Genomic DNA, 21,443 nt, shown 5'->3' with positions numbered 1-21,443 from the left:
TCTCGGATAATAACCCACAGGCGAGTGAGGGGAAGGAGGAGGAAGGTCTGAGAGAGCCTGAACAGCCAGTTGCTTGCTCTGCTGAAGGGGCCAGACCAGCCTGAGCAGCTTTAAAGGGTATCAGGTGGGAACAGCTCTGCTGAGGTCCCGTAACACTGCATTGTTAAGATTAACCACGGTTTATCAGGTCTGTGCACCACGGAGAGCTGCAGTTGATCGAAAACAGAACCACAAACTTCCAAGCTCATCTTTGCGGCTGCGCTGGAGAAAAGAGCAGGAGGTGGAGCTCAAGGGTTTCTGAGGAGCATCTCCCACCCAAACAAACCATGGTTTACTGTGTTGTCATCTGAGCTGCCTCCAGTTCCAGACACTCTTTACAGCTCCAGGGTCAAACTCCAAACAAGAAACAAAAGTTTTACCTTCGGGATCTTTCCCTTTGTTGCATCTTTAGCTGGCCCGTTGGTGTGGCCAAGTTTCTCTTCAAAGTCTGGGCGTTCCAGCTCTGCCTCCTCAAATTCATCTTCCCCTTGATTGTTGGGGTCTTTGGCAGGGTCAGCAGCATCAGGCACCTGAGCAGGAAAGCAAGGAATGAGGGACCCACACAGAGTTGTCTCCAATGCTAGTCCTATTCAGTTAAACTGTGGAACTCAGTCCCACATGAGGCAGTGTTGACCACCAACTTGGATGCCTTTTAAAGAGGATGGGGCAAATTCATCGGAGTAGCTGGCTACACTCTGCCTTCACAGTCGGAAGCCCTATACGGCCTAGGACCCTCGTACCTACGGGACCGCCTCTCCTGGTATGTCCCATGGAGGACCTTAGTCTTCAAATAAAAACATCTTGGAGATCCCGGGCCACAGGGAGCTTAGGCTGGCCTCAACCAGAGCCAGGGCTTTTTCAGCCGTGGCCCCGATCTGGTGGAACGCTCTGTCACAAGAGACTAGGGCCTTGCGGGACTTGACATCTTTCCGCAGGGCCTGCAAGACAGAGCTGTTCCACCAGGCCTTTGGCCAAGGCACAGTCTGACCCCCTCCTTTGGCAATCTTCACAGAACTCTAGCCCAATGGTTGCCATTAATTTGACTCTCAATTGATTTTAGAGTGAATTGATTTCAGAATGTATTTCAATTATTAGATTGTGATTTTATGTAAACTGTGTTATTTTTACTGTTGTTAGCCGCTCTGAGCCTGGCTTTGGCTGGGGAGGGCAGGATATAAATAAAATATTATTATTATTATTATTATTATTATTATTATTATTATTATTATTATTGCTTCTGAATGCCAGGAGGGCAGAGTGCTTTGTGCTTGGGTGATATTTGTGGAATTCCCATTGCAGCATCTGCTTGGCCACTGTGAGAACAGGATTCTGGACTAGATGGGTGTGGCGTTTGCCTCCTAGGATGGGTCCTAAGGAAAGGGTTAAAATAGGTGTGATGTGATTGGCCAGTGAGAATGCAAGGGGGGAATAAAAGTTAGAGTGGGAGGTTTTGAAAGTCAGTTGAGTTGAGAGTTGTGGTTTGGGAGTTGAAGAAGGAAGAGGGAGCTTTAGGTGTGGGTTGGTAGAGTTGTATTGTGAGAGAGTGAGATGAATTGTTAGGTGGAGTCAGATAGATAGTTGGGAATACAGTGGTGCCCCGCAAGACGAATCCCTCGCAAGACGGAAAACTCGCTAGACGAAAGAGTTTTCCGTTTTGGAGGTGCTTCGCAAAACGAATTTCCTATGGGCTTGCTTCGCAAGACGACAATGTCTTGCGAGTTCCTGTGGTTTTTTCCCCCCTCCCCCCTTTTTCTAAGCCGCTAAGCCGCTTATCAGCTGATCCGATAAGCCGATAAGCCACTAAAAGCCTCTAAAAGCCTCTAATAGCGCTAATAGCGCTAATCCGTCAATGGGCTTGCTTCACAAGACAAAAAAACTGCTAGACGAAGAGACTCTCAGAACGGATTCTTTTCGTCTTGCGAGGCACCACTGTAATCAGTTTGAAGTTATTAGGAACTAAGATTAAGAATCTGTCAAGAAAAACTAACTGAAACCATAAGCTTGTTCCTGCATTTAAAAATAAACTTGATTATTTGTTTATGTTAACAACTGACTGGACTCTGTGTGTCCCCATGAGATACGGGGTGGTGGCAGCGGAAAAAGCAATCGCAGTGGCGGCACAGGGTCAATAGACCATCAAATGTCCGGGGGCCCTGTGTGTGATCGCCACAATGGGCTATCGGACTGATCCAGCAGGCTCTTCGTACGGTTCTTAGAGTCGACCCATTGCAGCCAGCGCTACATGGCTTTTTCTCTCCCGCCTCATCGTACTAAAAAATAAGCATTATCGAATGAAACTGAATGGTGGGAGGCAGACAGGGAAGTCTATCTTTAAGCTGCACATGTTGAAGATGTGGAAACCCATCTCACCAGGCTGCCTCCAACTTGGACAGCTACAGCAGCAAGAATGTTGATTGCACAAAATGGGAAGACTGGAGAAATACCAACTAAAGAACAATGGCAAGAGAAGTTGATGAACTATGGCAAAAATGACAGATAGACTAAGAGAAAAGGACAACAGAGACTTTGAAAAAGATTGGGAACCATTCATATTATATTTGCAGAAACAAAGAAAGTCAATAGACTTGATGGCAGGATTTAAATAAACATTCACATTATCAGCCTTAGAAAATGTTTAGAAGATAGTGAAATATGATGGTGTAAAAAGATGCAGTAGAAAAAGTTTAATAATAGGATGGAGGGGAAGGTGGGAAGTCCAGAGATTCGGAGGAATCTCCAAATGTGTATGTGTATGGTTGTATTGTTATAACTTTATACTTTTAAAATCAAATAAAAATTATTTCAACAAAATAATATATGGAGATATGCAACAAAGGTGCCAGGCAAGCTTCCCTGGGGAGAGCATTCCACAAGTGGGGTGCCACCACATGTTGTTTCCCGACTATGTAAAAATCCCAGTTTCCTCTCTTCTTACCACTGGTTCCTGGATGACTGCATCCTTCTGGGGCTGAGAATTGCCTCCTTTCTCAATCATGCCAGCATCTGAACAAAAGTAAAAAGAAAAGAAACGGTGAAAGTGTCAAACCTCTTAACAATGCCTGTCTCCAGTCTAGTCAGCTCCTGTGTGTGGAGGAACCATCCATCTTGTTTGTTGCCCTGTACCTGACAAAGCACCGTCTCTTCGGGAGTTGTGGGTTCAAATTCCACTTCTCCCAACTGCGCTTTGTAAGATTGATTACGGCATCAAGCAGACGCTTTGCATTCCCAACCGATTTTTGTCCTGCTTCTAAAACCTGCGACTCCAAAGCCTATGAAAATGGGAGCAGCACAACCCCCAAAGCGGCAGGATCCCTGCCCCAAAGAATATACAATCTCAAGCTCAACAGTAGGGAAGGGCAAAGTGTATTTTTTTTTTTCCAGCTTCTCTTGGTTTCTCACTTTTCCAATCTTGCATTTGTTTTTTTATAAATGTATATATAGATATTATAGATATATATATAGATATATAGATATTTTCCAGTAAAACCTACAATTAAAAAAACCCAGTAAAGAACAAATTAAGAAATATGGCTCTTGTATTACTCCCCCCCATTGTGTGTCCAGTCTCTCAGTTGCTGAAGAACAAGAACTCAGAGGAGGATTCTTTCCGTAGGTGTTAATATTTAAATTAGTACAATATATACACTAATTGGTGGCTTGATCCTAGAAGCATATTTTTGTTTGTTTGTTTTACAACCAAGCAGTGTAAATCTTATGAAATGAAATAAAATAAATCATGTCTGTGTGCTGGTTCCAATTCCTTTTAGAAAGGCAGGGGGATTAAATTCGGAGTGCCTCCCAGGGTGAGATGATTCTGTCTCCCTCATTATTAACATTCAGGAGAGATTTTTAAAGGAACATTCCTATTCACCCAGGCATTTGATGATGGAGAGAAATTGTTCCCAGCAACCTTGAAAATTATTTATTAGCTATGCTAAAACATGACCATTGTCTGTCTGTCTTTCTTTCTTTCTTTCTTTCTTTCTTTCTTTCTTTCTTTCTTTCTTTCTTTTTAAAACAGAAGTTTGGAATGCTTTTCAATAGGTTTTTATTTTATTTTAATGATATTGTTTCTCCACTTTTAGTTGGCTCCTTTAGGAGGAAGGACAGCCTAGAAATTTAATATATAATAATGTTAATTGACATGCTTTTCGGCTGGGGCAGGGCGGCAGGGGTTTTCCTTCAGGTGAGAGCAGGACTTGCAAGGTATCCATGGAAACCACCCAGCTGCAGAGCCAGTGAAGATGGCTGCTTGTGGGCCTAGCGATGGTGCTGTGGCAGGACGGAGCGCAGCATGGATGCTCCCTCTATCGTCATGGCAACAAGTAGCTTTCGTTCAGAGAAGTGGAGGGGACGGCATGATGGGAAAATCCCAGGGGGAACCAATGGAGTCCCCGGCCCTGCCAGTTGGTTACTGGGCCCCTGGCAGACAAACAACCTCCCCACCCAGCTTTCTTCACCCCACTTCCATGACTACTGTATTTTTACAGAGATTTGTACAAGGCACAATGCCAAACCCACACAAATGACCCTATTATCATAAAGGATCTCTCTCTCACACACATGTGCTTTGAGTTCTGATTTTTTTTTGTTGGTTGTTGTTGTTTCTTAATGGCCTTTAAGTGATTTCATTTTCATTTTATTTTCAGTTTTAACATTTTCATATTTGCTGCGCTTGACTCCTTTGGGAAGGAGGGCAGGATAGGAACTGGAATGAATGAATGAATGAATGAATGAATGAATGAATGAATGAATGCTTTATGGCTCTCCTGCTTTTGTTCCACACAAAATGTGTGTGTGTGTGTGTGTGTGTGTGTGTGTGTATCTATTATCTATCTATCTATCTAGTGGCTGGACAAGACTTTATATCAGAGATGCAGCTGGACCACAGACTTTCTGGTACTGATGGGAGTTTGGCAAAACTGGAGGGCCACAGATTGCCCATCTTTGTATTTCATTGACGGGAGTTCATTTCCCACTCCCAACTCACCACCCCAAAACATGCATGTGCAGATATGCAGGATTGCTCCCTGTGACATCACGTGGAGCAATCCCAGAATCCTCCTCTGCCCGCCCACATAACAGCCCCCTTAAGATCACGACTCCATACCCATATGGAGTTCCTCGTCATCCGTTCCTCCTTTTCCCGCTTCCCAACTGGCTCGCTGCTTCCCTGCCCCTCTCTGTAGATTGGCCAGCACTTGATTGACGTCAGCTATCGCTTGCTCTTGCCCGGGACGGCCGCCCTGGTGGAGGCTTTGTGGGTAACGAGGAGCCTGTTCTTCATCCACCTGGGCATTGACCTTGTTGACTATGTCTTGCCAGCTGCAGAAGAAAGAAAGAAAGAAAGAAAGAAAGAAAGAAAGAAAGAAAGAAAGAAAGAAAGAAAGAGTCAGGGGAATCTTTCAGGAATTGCCTCTTACACCTTTTTGTAAAGTTGGAACAGGGACACATAGCAAGGTGCCTTATACTGAGGCCCTATCTGCACTATAGATTTAAAGCAGTATCATACCACTTTAAACCATCATGGCTTCCCCCAAAGAATCCTAGGAATGACAGCTTGTTCAGGGCACTGAGAGTTGTTAAGAGACTCCTGTTCACAGAGCTCCCATTCCCAGAGTTTGCTGGGGAGAGGGACTGATGGTTAAACCACACTGAGAGTTTTGCCAGTCTGGTGCCCTCCAGTTGTTGTTTCTTAAAACCTTACAATTGGTCAGGGATGAATGGGGATTTCTAGTCCAACAACAACATCCAGAGGGCACCAGGTTGGGCAAGGCTGGGCAGTGTTCTGTGAAAGTAATGGCCATTGTGGAGAAAATTGATGTCCCTATGGTTCTTTTCCAGCCTTTGCCTGCGCTTTGGGAAGAGAGAGAGAGAGAGCGCCAAATATATTCTTATCCTCCTCAGCTTCCACTTATCACCTGCTGTTTTCATATTTCCATATAACCTTGAAGAAAAACAACACCTACTTAGCTCGGACTTCTCCCACAGAGTCTGATGGATTACCGAATAATTAGAGGCAAGTGCAAGGAAGCAGCCTTCGAAATAAACAGCTTAAGGCTTCCTTAATGAGAAGTGCTGAGCAGGCCCTGCTACCAAAAGACCAGAAGCTTGCAACGCCCTGTACAGATTGTCAGCTTTTTATACCAAACCAGAAACACCCACGCAGCATTCTCAAACAAGTTCTGGTTGCCTCAACTCAAAAAGGATATCGCAGAGTCAGAAAACGGGCAACCAAAATGCTGACATGGGTGGAGCAACTCCCTATGAGGACAGGTTACAATATTTGGGGTTTTTAAGATCAGAGAAAAGGCGATGTGATGTGATGGAAGCAGATGAAATGATGCCTGGGCATGGAGAAAGTAGACAGGGGAAAGTTTTTCTCGGTCTCTTATTAACACTGGAACAGGTGAACAGCCAATTAAACAGAAGGCTGGAAGATTAGGATAGACAAAGGACTTTTCACACAGTGTGCAAGTTGCATTCTGGGATTCATGCCAATGGAAAGCCACCAACCTGGATGACTTTAGAAGAAAATGATGCAAATTCGCAAAGGATAACGCTAGCAGTGATGGCTCTGCTCTGCTTTCAAGGACAGAGGCAGAAAGTTTTTTAATACCAGCTGCTGGAAACTGCAGGAGGGGACATTCGCCGTCGAACTCAAATCCTGCTGGAGAGCTTCCCATAGGCACCTAGTAGGCCACCGTAAGAACAGGATACTGCACTAGATGGCTTATCGACCTGATCCAGTAAGACTTCTTAAGTCATGGACTCATTGGATGCAGAGGAATGGTGGAATGAACCAGCTGGGGAACCACCAATGGAAGAAGGCTCAGAACTATATGGCCTAGGACCCTCGTACCTATGGGACCGCCTCTCCTGGTATGTCCCACAGAGGAACTTACGGTCTTCAAACAAAAACATCTTGGAGATCCCAGGCCACAGGGAGGTTAGGCTGGCCTCAACCAGAGCCAGGGCTTTTTCGGCTGTGGCCCCGATCTGGTGGAACGCTCTGTCACAAGAGACTAGGGCCCTGCGGGACTTGACATCTTTCCACAGGGCCTGCAAGACAGAGCTGTTCCACCAGGCCTTTGGCTAAGGCACAGTCTGACCCCCCTCCTTTGGTAATCCTCACAGAACTCTAGCCCAATGGTCGCCATTAATTTGATTTTGAATTGATTTTAGAATGCTGTGTTACTTTTACTGTTGTTAGCCGCTCTGGGAGCGGTGGTCAGAGGGAGACGACTGTGGGAAGGTGGTGTCAGAAACTGAGGAGGTAACAGGACTTTGGGAGCTGGGAGAGTCTGTGGCAGAGGGAAGTTCAAAATCAGAGTCAGATGCTGAAGCAGGAGGGCGAGAGGAGAGAGGCCAAGAGGCAGAGATGAGTCAGGCTGGGGAAGACATACGAGTGTCTCCCGCTCTTGCTGCAACAAGCTCCCCTCCCCTCTGATCTCCCAGAACTAGAAGAGGCATGAAATGGGTGGAGGAGAGATTGGCGACACATAGGCGCAGTCTCTGATTGCTTGGGTGGAAACCCTGTGACTTAGGCAGCTGTGGGGAGGTGGGGACTTTCAGTCTCAGCAACTGATTCATGGAGTAAGACCTCCCAGGGATGAGCTGATGTGCTCTTTAGGCCTGACACTCCTGTGTTGATCATGTTTTTGCTGATAAAGAGTTAACTCCAACTTTCACTGTGTGATTTACTGCTGGCTCACTCCTGACAGGTGGGGTGACCGTGAACCCCAACCCACAAAGGCTACAAACCTCTGCACGGCATGATCCCGCTGGCTCCCCACAGAGGGCTGCTTTTCCAAATCCTGGGCTTCCTCTGAGGCAGGCACGAGTCTGAAACTGTTCGCCATGTCTTCAGAAGGAACGTTTTCCTCACTCTCCCCCGGCCTGCTCTGAGCAGCTTTTTGATCCTACCGAGAGAAAAAGCAAAAGGGGGACACATACCCTGAAAGCAGAGCTGGAGAGACAGTGTGGTAGAGTGGCTTGAGTGCGATGACTAGGCCTGGGGAGACCCAGTGGAAGAGTATTTTGAGGGGAGAAAGGGCACTTCCACATAACAATTCACTGTGGACTCGGGGCTTTCCTGAATCACAAAACAAGCATCACTGGCTGATTCCTAGGCTGCTTTTAAAGGCGTATCTTTTCACCTCAGATTTTAATCCAGATTTACCATTTCCTATGGGTTGTTTCCCCCCTTCTTTTTCCTTAATGGATTTTCCATAGAAAATCACACTGCCAGAGTGGGAGATATGGGAAGCAGGGTTCGTTCCAGCAGCTTTGACAATAACCAGCTCCATCAAGTCACCTGTTTGTATATCAGCTGTCGTAAGAGTTTGCTTATTTTCTCTTTCCACCCTGTCCCTTTTACCTTGAGTTTCATGGATGTTGCTGTTTTAAGATTGTTAAATCTGCGAGAAGGGACTGCATTGCTTCAAATGGATTACATGTAAGCCTCTCTGGCAGCTTTGGGGTACAAATGTTCTCAATAAATGCAAATTTGAAAGTTGAAGAGGCATAATATGGGGTGGTGTCTTGATAAAGACAGCATTGTGTGAATGCTGCATTAAAAAAATGCATGGGTGAGCAGCCGTAAGTTCACTATAAACTGTCATGTGGACTAGTCCCAATTCTCGCCCAGCAGAATGGGTACACTGAACCTAAAGATTTATTCATTCATTCTATTTATAGCTCATCTTTTCCAACCAAGGGGCTTAAGATGGTATTTATGATTCTCCCTCTTCCCATTTTATCCTCACAATAACCGTGGCCGACTCTGGGGTTGCGGCGCTCATCTCACTTTATTGGCCGAGGGAGCCGGCGTACAGCTTCCAGGTCATGTGGCCAGCAAGACTAACCGCTTCTGGCGAAGCAGAGCAGCGCACGGAAACACCGTTTACCTTCTCGCCGGAGCGGTACCTGTTTATCTACTTGCACTTTGACGTGCTTTCGAACTGCTAGGTTGGCAGTAGCAGGGACCGAGCAACGGGAGCTCACCCCGTCGCGGGGATTCAAACAGCCGACCTTCTGATTAGCAAGTCCTAGGCTCTGTGGTTTTACCCAAAGCACCACCTGTGTCCCTTTTCTACCACTATACTGTTCCTTTAACCTTATATCTTTGGTTGTCTGTAATCATTTTAAACTTTGTGGAGAGACAATTTGCTTACCTGTGGAATTTTTAGTCTAGGCTAAGCCAGTCATAATTTGGGGAACCAACCTTCTTCATATAATTTGTAAAGACATCCTATTCTCTCCTGATTTTTTCACTTGGTTGATTTCTTACTATTTCTGTTAATTTCGCCAGTTCGAGATATTCGCTTAATTTTATTAACCATTCCTCCTTTGTTGGAATTGTGTTACTATTTTAATGTTTTGCAGTCGCTATCCTGGCACCCGTTATTGCATACAAAAAGACTCTCTTATTGTCCTTTGGGATGTCTGTTGTAAAAATACCTAGTAAGAATAGCTCTGGTTTTTTGAAGAAAGTGTATCTTAACATTTTTTATTATTATTCTATATTATTTTAGTATTCTTACCTGGATCCCATTCTGCACGCTATTCACCATCCTTGTGAAGCGGACTATGGGGTTATCCCTTTGCCCCGCCTGAGGCCAGGCCGGAGGCGGCAGGTGGGCTTCATGGGGCGGGGCCACCTGGCCAAACGGCACATTGACCTGAGGCCTGCCGTTGCCTTCAGGCAAGATGGCTTCTCCCTGCTGTTTGATGCTAGAGGCCGGAGCAACAGGGGAACTCCCTGCTGGAACTGCAGCTTGCCCCAAGGGACTCTGAGGTGATTTTGCTTCATTGCCTAGTGAGGCCTAGACGAGGGGGGAAAACCCAGGAAAGACAAGCTTAGACAGGAAGAGGTTCCTCAGAAACTGCACTTCATCCTGAACAAGTGGGATCTGCAACAAAACGTTGCAGTATGGAGTGCTTTCCGCCAGTCCATGAGTCGCGCCCTTATCTAGAACATGCCATTCTGTTCCCCTTCCTTGGTTTTTTCAGCATTCCATGCTCACTGACATGCTCTGCCTTCACTGGACATTTCCCTTTTGACACCCCATTCCCAGAGATAATAACGATGACAATTCAAAAACTGGGGTTCCTCTAGGCCTGCGGATACTATCTCCCTATGGCATTTGCATGGTGCCGTTCTGCCTACATAAGAATCCACCCTTGGTGAATGAGTTTGATATTGGTATACAGCAGGGGCGGGGAAACCGAGGGCCACACTCCCTTTCAGGGGCCACATGCCAGCTGCAGGCAAGTCAACGAATGTGAATGTCACCTCTGTACAGTAGCTCTGTTTCTACAAACACTCTTCCACCCCTCTCCATCCAGACAAACAAGACGCAGAATGAGTGCAAGAGCAAATTCCAGACCGGCAAAGGTAGGCGTGGCCTGTGGAGAGGCGGTGTCGCCTGGAGAGAGTCTCGAGGGCCAGGCAGAGACCTGGAGGGCCACATTGGGCTACTGCAATGCGCTCTACGTGAGGCTACCTTTGAAGGTGACCTGGAAACTACAATTAATCCAGAAGGCGGCAGAATGCGACTGGGAGTGGCTGCCAAGACCCTATCACACCGGTCCTGCAAGGCCTACATTGGCTCCCAGTATGTTCCTGAGCACAATTCAAAGTGTTGGTGCTGACCTTTAACGTCCTAAATGGCCTCGGCCCAGTATACCTGAAGGAGCGTCTCCACCCCCATCGTTCAGCCCAGACACTGAGGTCCAAATCCAAGGGCCTTCTGGCAGTTCCCTGACTGCGAGAAGTGAGGTTACAGGGAACCAGGCAGAGGGGCTGTGGAATGCCCTCCCATCAGATATCAAGGAAATAAACAACTACAGTGGTACCTCGGGTTACAGACGCTTCAGGTTACATACGCTTCAGGTTACAGACTCTGCTAACCCAGAAATCGTGCTTCAGGATAAGAACAGAAATCGTGCTCCAGCAGCACGGCGGCAGCAGGAGCCCCATTAGCTAAAGTGGTGCTTCAGGTTAAGAACAGACCTCCGGAACGAATTAAGTACTTAACCCGAGGTACCACTGTATCTGACTTTTAGAAGACATCTGAAGGCAACCCTGTTTAGGGAAGTTTTCAATGTTTGATGTTTGATCTTGTTTTTAGTATTCTGTTGGGAGCTGCCTAGAGTGCCTGGGGAAACCCAGCCAAATGGGAGGGGTACAAATATTATTATTATTATTATTATTATTATTATTATTATTACCACTACCCTACTCAAGTGTGAAGCTCTTTCCCCTGGGTCTAAGGTTTGGAAGGTGAGAGAGGAGGGAGTGGGACATCCAGACATCCTACCTTTGGCCTAACAATCTGCAACATGCCAAGTCCTGGTCCTGGGGGCTGCTCATTCTTCAGCTGCGCTTTGGCCCCCACCACTTCCTTAAAGCTCGGCATCTTTTGAAGGGTCTCCTTGAGCTGCCTGAACTCTTCCATCTGGACCTGGAGGCAGACCAAAGAAGAAAAGGCCCCAAAGGAGTTAGAACAATTGCTTTTGGACAGAAGAGACCATCCGTTTCTCTCCAGTGAGGACGTTTTTAGCTAAGGCTCTTCTGGGCAGGTCGATCGAGGCAGGAATCAGGACCCCGGACAGCTCCCAATGGGCTCCCAACAAGGGCAGAATATGAATTCAATTCATCATCTTCACAAGATGCTGAGCAGCAGCGGGGATAGGGGGGTAAACAGAGAGGTCATGCCTCCTTTGCCCCCCACATTTCTGAACACCTGTACTGAACATATGCTGTTATTTTCTTTCCAGCACACCTAGAAATATACTTTGCCTCTTCTCTGCCCCTTTCCCCAATTTTTCCCCTGGTGCCATCAGGAAAAAAGGCGAAGTGGGCAGTTTACAGTCACCGGTAACTTGTATGAACACTTCAGCCTCAAAAAAAATCTAAAAGATGGGGCACCGTCTTCACAACGAGAGAGGTGGTAATGTCAGGGAGGCCACTGTGGCTGAGCGCTATGAATCACTGAATGAATATGTCAAAATAAAAAAATTCCTTCCTGTAGCACCTTAAAGACCAACTAAGTTAGTTCTTGGTATAAGCTTTCGTGTGCATGCACACTTCTTCAGATACACTGAAACAGAAGTTGCCAGATCCTTCTATATATAGAGAAGGTGGGGAGGGGTATTACTCAGAAGGGTGGTGGGAATCGGAGATTGGCAGATAGCTGAGATGAGCCTGATGAGCCTGTTGACGACTCTTAACGACTGTAATAGGTCTTACAGGAAAAGGCAAGGGGTGGGAAGGTGAGAAATGGTTTAGTCATGTATAATGAGATAAGAATCCAATGTCTCTGTTCAGACCAGGTCTCTCCATTGTTTTAAGTTTGGTAATGAGTTGCAATTCAGCAGCTTCTCTTTCCAGTCTATTTCTGAAATTCCTTTGTAGTAAAACAGCTACTTTGAGATCTTGTATAGAATGTCCTGGGAGATTGAAGTGTTCTCCTACTGGTTTCTCTGTTTTGTGATTCTTGATGTCAGATTTATGTCCGTTTATTCTTTGGCGTAAGGTTTGGCCTGTTTGTCCAATATAGAGAGCTGAAGGACACTGTTGGCATTTGATGGCATACACAATGTTAGACGATGAGCAATTAAATAGTCCCGAGATGGTATGTGTGATGTTGTTGGGGCCAGTAATGGTGTTGTCCGGGTGTATGTGGCAGCAAAGTTGGCATCTGGGTTTATTGCAGGCTCTGGTGCCAGTGTCCGTGTTAAGTCTGGTTGTAGTATTATTGTGGGTTAGGAGTTGTTTAAGATTGGGTGGCTGTCTGTAGGCAATGAAAGGTCTTCCTCCCAGAGCTTGAGAAAGAGAACTGTCATTGTCCAGGAGAGGTTGTAGATCTCTGATGATGCGTTGAACTGTTAACTTGGGAGCTGTATGTGATGACTAGTGGTGTTCTGTTATTTTCTTTTTTGGGTCTGTCTTGCAGCAAGTTCTCTCTGGGTATCAGTCTGGCTCTGTTGATCTGTTGTCTAACTTTATCTGCTGGGTATTTTAGTTCTGAAAAGGTTTGCTGTAGATCTCTTAGGTGAGAGTCTCTGTCTGTAGAATTGGAACAGATGCGGCTGTAACGTAGTGCCTGGCTATATACAATGGACTGTTTGGTATGTTTGGGATGGTAGCTAGAGGCATGTAGATATGTTTGTCGGTCAGTTGGTTTACGGTATAAGGTGGTGTCTATGCGTCCATCCTGTATTTTTATAGTAGTGTCCAAAAAATGTATTTCTTGCATAGAATTATTCATTGTAAGGTTGATTGTGGGGTGAAAATCATTGAATTTCTGGTGAAAGATGTCCAGGGTCTGTTGACCATGTGTCCAGATGATAAAAATATCATCAATGTATCGCAGGTACAAGAGAGGTTTGAGTGGGTAGGAGTTTAGGAAACGTTGTTCTAAATCTGTCATGAAGATGTTGGCATACTGTGGGGCCATGCGGGTGCCCATTGCTGTGCCGCTGATCTGAAGGAACAGGTCATCACCGAATTTGAAGTTGTTGTGGGTAAGGACAAATTGGCAGAGTTTGGTGGCAAGGTCCGCTGTGGTTTTATCTGAAATGGTGTTCCTTATAGCTTGTAAACCATCGTTGTGTGGGATGTTGGTATACAGGGATTCCACGTCCATAGTAGCTAGTATAGTATTGTTGGGAAGGTTATTTAAAGATTGTATTTTCCTCAGAAAATCTGTGGTGTCACGTACATAGCTGGGAGCACTGATGGCATATGGTTTCAGAACAGAGTCCATATAACCGGAGACACCCACTGTAATAGTGCCAATACCTGAAATGATGGGGCGTCCTGGATTTCCTGGTTTGTGTATACTTCTGTTTCAGTGTATCTGAAGAAGTGTGCATGCACACGAAAGCTTATACCAAGAACTAACTTAGTTGGTCTTTAAGGTGCTACAGGAAGGAATTTTTTTATTTTGACTATGGCAGACCAACACGGCTACCCATCTGTAACTGAATGAATATGTATATTCCATCTACTGTGTATACTCAAGTATAAGCCCACCTTTTCAGCACATTTTTTATGCTGAAAAAGCCCCCCTCGGCTTATACTCGAGTGAGGGTCCTTTGGGGCTGATCCTTCCTCCTCCACCACCTTTGCTGCTGTCGGCGGAGGAATGAGCAGCCCAAAAGCAGCCCTTGGGGGCTGCTTGTTCTTCCTCCGCTGCTGCTACCACCACCAGGTTTGTGGTGTGGTGAACAGGCTTATACTCGAGTCAGTAAATTTCCCCAGTTTTTTGTGGTAAAATTAGGTGCCTCGGCTTATATTCGGGTTGGCTTATACTCGAGTATATACGGTATATCTCAGCCAGTGTGGTGTAGTGGTTAAGAGCGGTGGACTCATAATCTGGTGAACCGGGTTCGATTCCCTGCTCCTCCACATGCAGCTGCTGGGTGACCTTGGGCTAGTCATACTTCTTTGAAGTCTCTCAGCCCCACTCACCTCACAGAGTGTTTGTTGTGGCGGAGGAAGGGAAAGGAGAATGTTAGCTGCTTTGAGACTCCTTAGGGTAGTGATAAAGCGGGATATCAAATCCAAACTCTTCTTCTTCTTCTTCTTTTCCTCCAAGGGGAGCAAGATAGTGTGCATTGCTTTCTCCCTGCCCATTTTATACTCACAACGGCCCAGTGAAGTAGGTTAGAGTGAGAGACAGTGAGCAGCTCAAGGTTACTCACTGAGCTCCCTGGCCAAGTGGGGATTTGAACCCTGCCTGTTCACATCCTGGTCCAGTGCTCCAACCACTACACAGAGCCTACCTGAGCACTGAGAAGCTGTGAGTGAACATCCTGGTGGGCTTTGCGAAGCAACTTGCTCTCCTCCCTGAGCTTGTAAACTGTATCTGCAAGGGGGGGGGGGAGAGATAAATGACAATAATCACACATTGCTCCAGTTAAATAACAATACAGTGGTACCTCGGGTTACAGACGCTTTAGGTTACAAACGCTTCAGGTTACAGACTCCGCTAACCCAGAAATAGTACCTCAGGTTAAGAACTTTGCTTCAGGATAAGAACAGAAATCGCGCCACAGCGCCGCAACGACAGTGGGAGGCCCCATTAGCTAAAGTGGTGCTTCAGGTTAAGAACAGTTTCAGGTTAAGAACGGACCTCCAGAATGAATTAAGTTCTTAACCTGAGGTACCACTGTAATTAGATTTCCAAGCTAACTGCAGAGTTGCAGTTATGGCAGTTGATTTATCAATCACTTTCTCAAGGCAATTTACACATAAAATAGCTAAAAACACGAAAGCAACAGGTACATTTAAAAGAAAAATCTTAACAGATGGACACTCGTGGCAAAGACTCGTTTATTCAGCCAGGAGAGCCTGCTGGAGCAAAAATGAGCTCAACTGTTTCAGGAAAAGTGCAGAGAGTGGACACCTGTTGTATTTTGACAGGGATGCTATTCTGCAGAACAAGGTCAGCTAAAAGCCCTGCTCCAGGTTACTTCAGAGCGGGCTTTGGAACTTGCTGGAGAAGCTCTCACAGCTACTGTGTGTATAAACAATAAGGTGGTCTCTCAAGCAAGGTGGTCCTGAGCTAAATAGGAACTCGCTTGTTAGTTCTAACGCCTTGAATTTGGCCCAGCAGCAAATGGGCAGCCAGTGCGAGTCCTGTAAGCAAGGCGTTATATGCAATTCCCACAAGCGACCTATAGCCGTCATCTTCTGCACCAGCTGTAAGCAGATCAGGGACAGCCCTACGCAGAGTGCATTGCAGTACTCATGCATGTGAGATCACCAAGGCATGGACAACCGTGGTTATGCTTTCCTGATCCAAGAATGGCTGTAGCTGCCTTAGAAACTGAAGTTGCAAGAGGTCATCCAGTCCTGCCCAATGCAGAATACAATGAAGGAACCTGCCAGGTGTCAGTAGGCAGGGAGTTTCAAAGTGTAAATAAAGGTAAAGGTAAAGGGACCCCTGGCCATTAGGTCCAGTTGTGACCGACTCTGGGGTTGCGGTGCTCATCTCACTTTACTGGCCGAGGGAGCCGGCGTACAGCTTCCGGGTCGTGGCCAGCATGACTAAGCCGCTTCTGGCGAACCAGAGCAGCGCATGGAAACGCCGTTTACCTTCCTGCTGGAGCAGTACCTATTTATCTACTTGCACTTTGACGTGCTTTCGAACTTCTAGGTTGGCAGGAGCAGGGACTGAGCAATGGGAGCTCACTCCGTTGCGGGGATTCGAACAGCTGACCTTCTGATCAGCAAGTCCTAGGCTCTGTGGTTTAACCCACAACGCCCCCCGCATGCTACCACACTAACAGAAGGGCTATTGTGTGGCGCCTGAAGACGGCCCTTGATGATGGGAAAGGGGTGATGGGGAGAGTGGGGTGGATGACCCTATCTCTGGAGTTGGAGGAGGAGACCCAAATCTCTGCTGCTGACTTCTCCCATCCTCTCTGCGAATGCAGGATCCTACACTCACCTTGCAAACCTCCCACCTCACTTTCCTTCTCCCTCTGCAGCTGGGAGTACTTCTGGTTGTGGGTCTCTGTTATCTTGCGGTGTTCCAGTTTCAGCCCATTGTGTTGCATCTGCAGGTCGAGAAGCTGCTTCTTGACATCTTCGTGCTGATTCTAATCCAGGGAAAAATAAAAATTAGAACTGAGACAGGGCAGGAGTGGAGGGGCGAGAGACGCCTGTGTGACACACTCACATCTTCTCTTCCCCCATTCGGAAACTTTCCAAATCACTAACAAGGAATTAGTCCCTCTGTCTACAGTGTCCAGAAATGAGTGCCAATGATTTGTTTGTTTCATTAAAATGTACGTGCCACTTGATTGTAAACAAAACTCTCAAAGCACTTATACAGTCAAAATGGTACCATCCATGACATACACACACGTGTGTGTGTGTGTGTGTGTGTGTGTGTGTGTAGGAATCCTTAGATTTGGAAGAAACCCCAAGGTTTGTAGGAATACAGTAAGATCCTCAGGGTTGTGGGAACTCATGTCTGGTAAGGAGTGAGCAAGGTCAGTGGCCACAGAAGGCTGACAGACAGGTGGCAAGAAAAGAAAGGAAATCAGGAAAGGACGGAATGGAATGGAGTGTCCTGAACTGGAATACTCTGTGCTGCAACATTTTGTGGCAGCTCCCACTTGTATGTTTCTAATTTTACCTCCAAAGGTTCTCTAATCACATTAGGGCTTAAAGCTGTATTGTGATGTGCTCAGATTTTTTTATTATTAATTATTATTAAAATTAATTATTTTTAAAATTTTATTAAAATTATTATTAATTTTTTTAACAATTTCAGCATAACAAATTACCAGTCTATTACATTATTCCCCCCATCCTTCCCCCCCCCCCAAGGACTTCCCTCAGTTCCGCTCTCTGGTTTCTTTGCACAAATTGTTTTCTGCATCTTATAAAATTGTACATATCCTTGCCTTATCTATCACGTGTTCAACTAATAAATTTGTGGGTGTTTATTCAAAACCTGCCAAGGAGTCCAGATCATTTTGTTGTCTTTTTAAGTAATTTGTAAAAAGTTCCCATTCTTGCTTGATGTCACAATTGTCCGTATCACGCAGTTTGTACGTCAATTTGGCCAAAGTGATTTATTCAGATTCAATCACTTCACCTATCAGTTGTTTGATTTTTATCTGGCTGATAGCCTTCTCAGCAACAGCAACTTCTAAGCTGACTGATTGATAGATTCAAGTTGACTGATGGATAAGATTCAAGTTGATTAACTGCAGTGGGAGCTTCATTTGTACCAACGAGGGTAAACTTTTATAGTACGCTCCTATGCTGGTTTTCTCCCCAGACGCCACAGAGTTTAACAAGGCTTATTTCCAGGTCAGCAAGACATACTGTACCGTCATCCAAACTACTGGGACCATTAGGCAAGACTCAGTGATATGGCTGCCTTGGAAGACAGCGGTTCGTTCCCGCTGCCACCATTTCTTCCCTTCTCTTCTCCCAAGCATTCCCTCTCCCAACCCTGCCCAGCTAGCCTCAAAAACTGGGGTGGCTGTGAAGAATTAGCCATTGTCTATAAGGGGCCAAGGGTTCACCTGAGCACCCATCGATCTACATATATAATTGGTGCTGCCAAGCCAAGCAGAGCACGATCGCTGCAAGTTACTATGGGAACACCGAAGGAGGTGAATTCTGGGTCAGTGGCAGCATGCGAAAGGGTTTCCCCGGTGTTTTTTAGAGGTCCCTAGCTTGGGAAAGGGCAGAGTAAGACAGGGCTATAAACTCACATGGGGGTTCTCAGTTCAGTCATAGAAAGAAAGGCTGAGCTATTCCGGAAACAATCAAAGTATTCCCCAGCTGAATAATGGGGTCTTCACTACGATTTTCCACTTGTCAGTCTTGTTTTAAACATATTTGCTGTTTTTGTGTTTTTAGTTTTGTTACAGGTAAGTCGCCTTGAGGCAGTGGTTTGGAAGGCAACTAATAAAGCAAACGCAATAATAATAATAATAATAATAATAATAATAATAATAATAATAATAATAATAATACTCTTTTCTTTTAACACATCTTAACATTGTATTTTTATATTGTTGCAATCCTCCCTGGGGCTTTGCGATGAAGGGCAGGTAAAAAAATCACCACCACCATCTTCAGTCTTACATTGGTTACTTTTTTTAAAAAAGGAACTAGAATCCCTGTAGCCAATTAATGCATTGTAAATGTCCAAATTAAAGAGTGTGTACTCAGAATCTATTAACAGTGAAAGCATAACAAATCTGGGTTAAGTGACCCAGAAGGAAACTAACAAAGACAGACTTTTTCCCACCTTTCCCTCTCTCGGGCTTTTTAAACCTTGTGTGTGAGTTTTTTTTAAAAAAACTCATGATTGGAGTTTCACTGAGCTTTTGTCCTTTCAAACAGATTTTTTATGTTTGTTTTTAAAGTTTTTATTTTATCGGCATTTTTAAATGAGTCTTTTATATGCTTTTGTGTAAACCACTTAGAGGATTTCATTGATTTTTGTTTTTATTATTTATTTATTTAAAGCTTATACTGCGCTTTTGTTTAAAAAAAGTGGTTTACAAAAAAGATAAAAGAATAAAATTATAAATTAACAAAATTTAACAACAATAATAAATCCTGCTAAACAATCATAAATCCTGCTAAATGTGTACCAATAGCCACAATGGGGACCTGGTTTATCCCACAGAATCTAAAGCTTGCATCCAATACTACTCAAAATAGACCCACTGAAGATTATTTAAACTATATTTTGTGTGTGTGTATGCCACATGATTGTAAGAAAAGCTCTAAGCTGTTTATAAAAAAATATCACATGAAACATTAAAATGTTTGATTTTAAAAGTAAAATAAAAAAGGCATTTTCAAACATCCAAAAGATGATTAAAATCATCAGCAGCTAAAATAAATACATATATGTAACTTTTACAGGCCTGGATAGCCTTGCCTAAACAAACACATAAATAGGCACTGAATTATATAATCATAGACTTAGAAGGGAGGAAGCAGGAAAGACTGGACAAATAAGAGAGCATTTTTCCCCCTTCCTTGTTTGCCTTTTGCAAGGTTTCAAGGTTTTTGTGTGGTCTTCTGGGGTCAGAATTCTGTGGCTGGAAACGCATTAAAAAATTCCCCATAGGAATCAATGTAAATCGGCGAATCATTATGCAGACGCGAGCCTAACAAACAACTTCCTGAGAGCATGTTGTGTTTGGATAGCGAGACCTTTGTGTACAGTCATTCTGGACACCCTCCCCAGAGTACGTAGGGACCGCTCTAGAGTGGGTTGTTCTTTTTGAGTGGATAAATTCTGCCACATGCCATTTACACAATAACAGTGGATTAATACGAGACCATCCAGACAACATTCCACATTGTTCTGTGATGCTTCCACCATACTCCACTATTAGTAGTAGTAGTATTAGAAAGGAGCATGGGAATGCAATGGTTAGAGATGATGGAGTTGTCGTCTGGAGGGCAGCAGGTTCCCCCATCCCTAGAAATGGCTGAGATTCCTGTGCCAAAAAAAACCAGGGTCCGTTTACCTTCAGGATCTTATGCTGAGAACTCAGGGCTCCATATCTGTTCATGGAATCTTGCTGCAAGGAAAAAGTGACAAGCACAACTGTCAGTAACCAAAATGACTGAAAGCGGTTAATAATAATAATAATAATAATAATTATTATTATTATTATTATTATTATTATTATTATTATTATTATTATCATCATTATTATTATTTATACCCCACCCTCCCCGGCCAGAGCTGGGCTCAGGGCAGCTAACAACAGTAAAAATTACAGTAAAAACATAATAAAGGTAAAGGTAACGGAACCCCTGACCATTAGATCCAGTCGTGGCCGACTCTGGGGTTGAGCACTCATCTCGCTTTATTGGCCGAGGGAGCCGGCATACAGCTTCCGGGTCATGTGGCCAGCATGATGAAGCCGCTTCTGGCGAACCAGAGCAGCGCATGGAAACGCCATTTACCTTCCCGCCAGAGCGGTACCTATTTATCTACTTGCGCTTTGACTGCTAGGTTGGCAGGAGCAGGGACCGAGCAACGGGAGCACACTCTCTCTCCCCTCCTCAAAGAGTAACCGGCTCCTATTCTGTCTAGTCTGAGGTGCCAATTAAAAACAAACCACTTCATCTAGGTCTTTGGTGTCAAGGGAGCTGTGAGGAAGCAAGGCCAGCTGCAGTGGCATACCCCGGGCTTTTTTCCCCCTGCCGGAACTTTGTTCCGGCACCTCTCAGGTGGGAACCATGGCCATTCTAAGAGAACGAGGGAGGTGTTCTGGGCAAGTTCCGGCACAATTTTTTTCTGGAAAAATAACACTTGGGCATACTGTTGCAAGGAACGATTGGGAGTGGAGGTTATGATGTGGAGAATTTAATTTTTGTCTTACATTATTGGATTTGAGGGTTTACTGAATATATGGGTGGAAATTGTGTTCATTTAAAAATGCTGGTAGCATTCAGATAAATTCAACAGTGTAAGTAAGTTCTGATGGATGTAAACAATGGTTTACTGAATGGCTTGTAAAATATGCAGGGATGTGTGGCATGCAAAATGAACCACAGAAAGAGAAGAAGGGAAGTCATTGATTTAAGGTTGTTAAAATGAATATTTTGAAATGTAAATCAGAAAATTTATATATATGTGTGTGTGTGTGTGCGCGCGCAAGGGACACGAGTGGCGCTGTCGGTTAAACCACAAAGCCTAGGGCTTGCCGATCAGAAGATAGTTGGTTCAAATCCCCACGACGGGGTGAACTTCCTTTGCTCGGTCCCTGCTCCTGCCAACCTAGCAGTTCGAAAGCGTGAAGTGCAAGTAAATAGGTACTGCTCCAGCGGGAAGGTAAACAGTGTTTCCGTGCACTGCTCTGGTTTTCCAGAAGCGGTATAGTCATGC

At 45.0% G+C, this 21,443-nt stretch overlaps 1 protein-coding gene across 2 annotated transcripts in view; it reads right to left on the bottom strand.

The window, feature by feature from the left end:
- The window catches only part of LOC308591027 (uncharacterized protein), a 46,500-nt gene that overhangs the window by 9,544 nt on the left and 15,513 nt on the right, over positions 1–21,443 (bottom strand). For both annotated transcript variants that reach the window (XM_081201557.1, XM_081201558.1), the window contains 9 exons: positions 20,074–20,127; positions 16,506–16,656; positions 14,836–14,918; positions 11,364–11,507; positions 9,585–9,866; positions 7,804–7,961; positions 5,150–5,364; positions 2,975–3,042; positions 420–569 (listed from right to left, as the gene is read on the bottom strand). In XM_081201557.1, the coding sequence (XP_081057683.1) occupies positions 420–569; positions 2,975–3,042; positions 5,150–5,364; positions 7,804–7,961; positions 9,585–9,866; positions 11,364–11,507; positions 14,836–14,918; positions 16,506–16,656; positions 20,074–20,127 (1,305 nt within the window). The remainder of the gene's footprint in view (positions 1–419; positions 570–2,974; positions 3,043–5,149; positions 5,365–7,803; positions 7,962–9,584; positions 9,867–11,363; positions 11,508–14,835; positions 14,919–16,505; positions 16,657–20,073; positions 20,128–21,443) is intronic.

Source organism: Podarcis bocagei (genome assembly GCF_964188305.1).
Source record: "Podarcis bocagei genome assembly, chromosome: 7".
Lineage (NCBI taxonomy): Eukaryota > Metazoa > Chordata > Lepidosauria > Squamata > Lacertidae > Podarcis > Podarcis bocagei.
The sequence above is the reverse complement of the archived record's forward strand: the minus strand, read 5'-3'. Positions and strand labels throughout refer to the sequence as shown.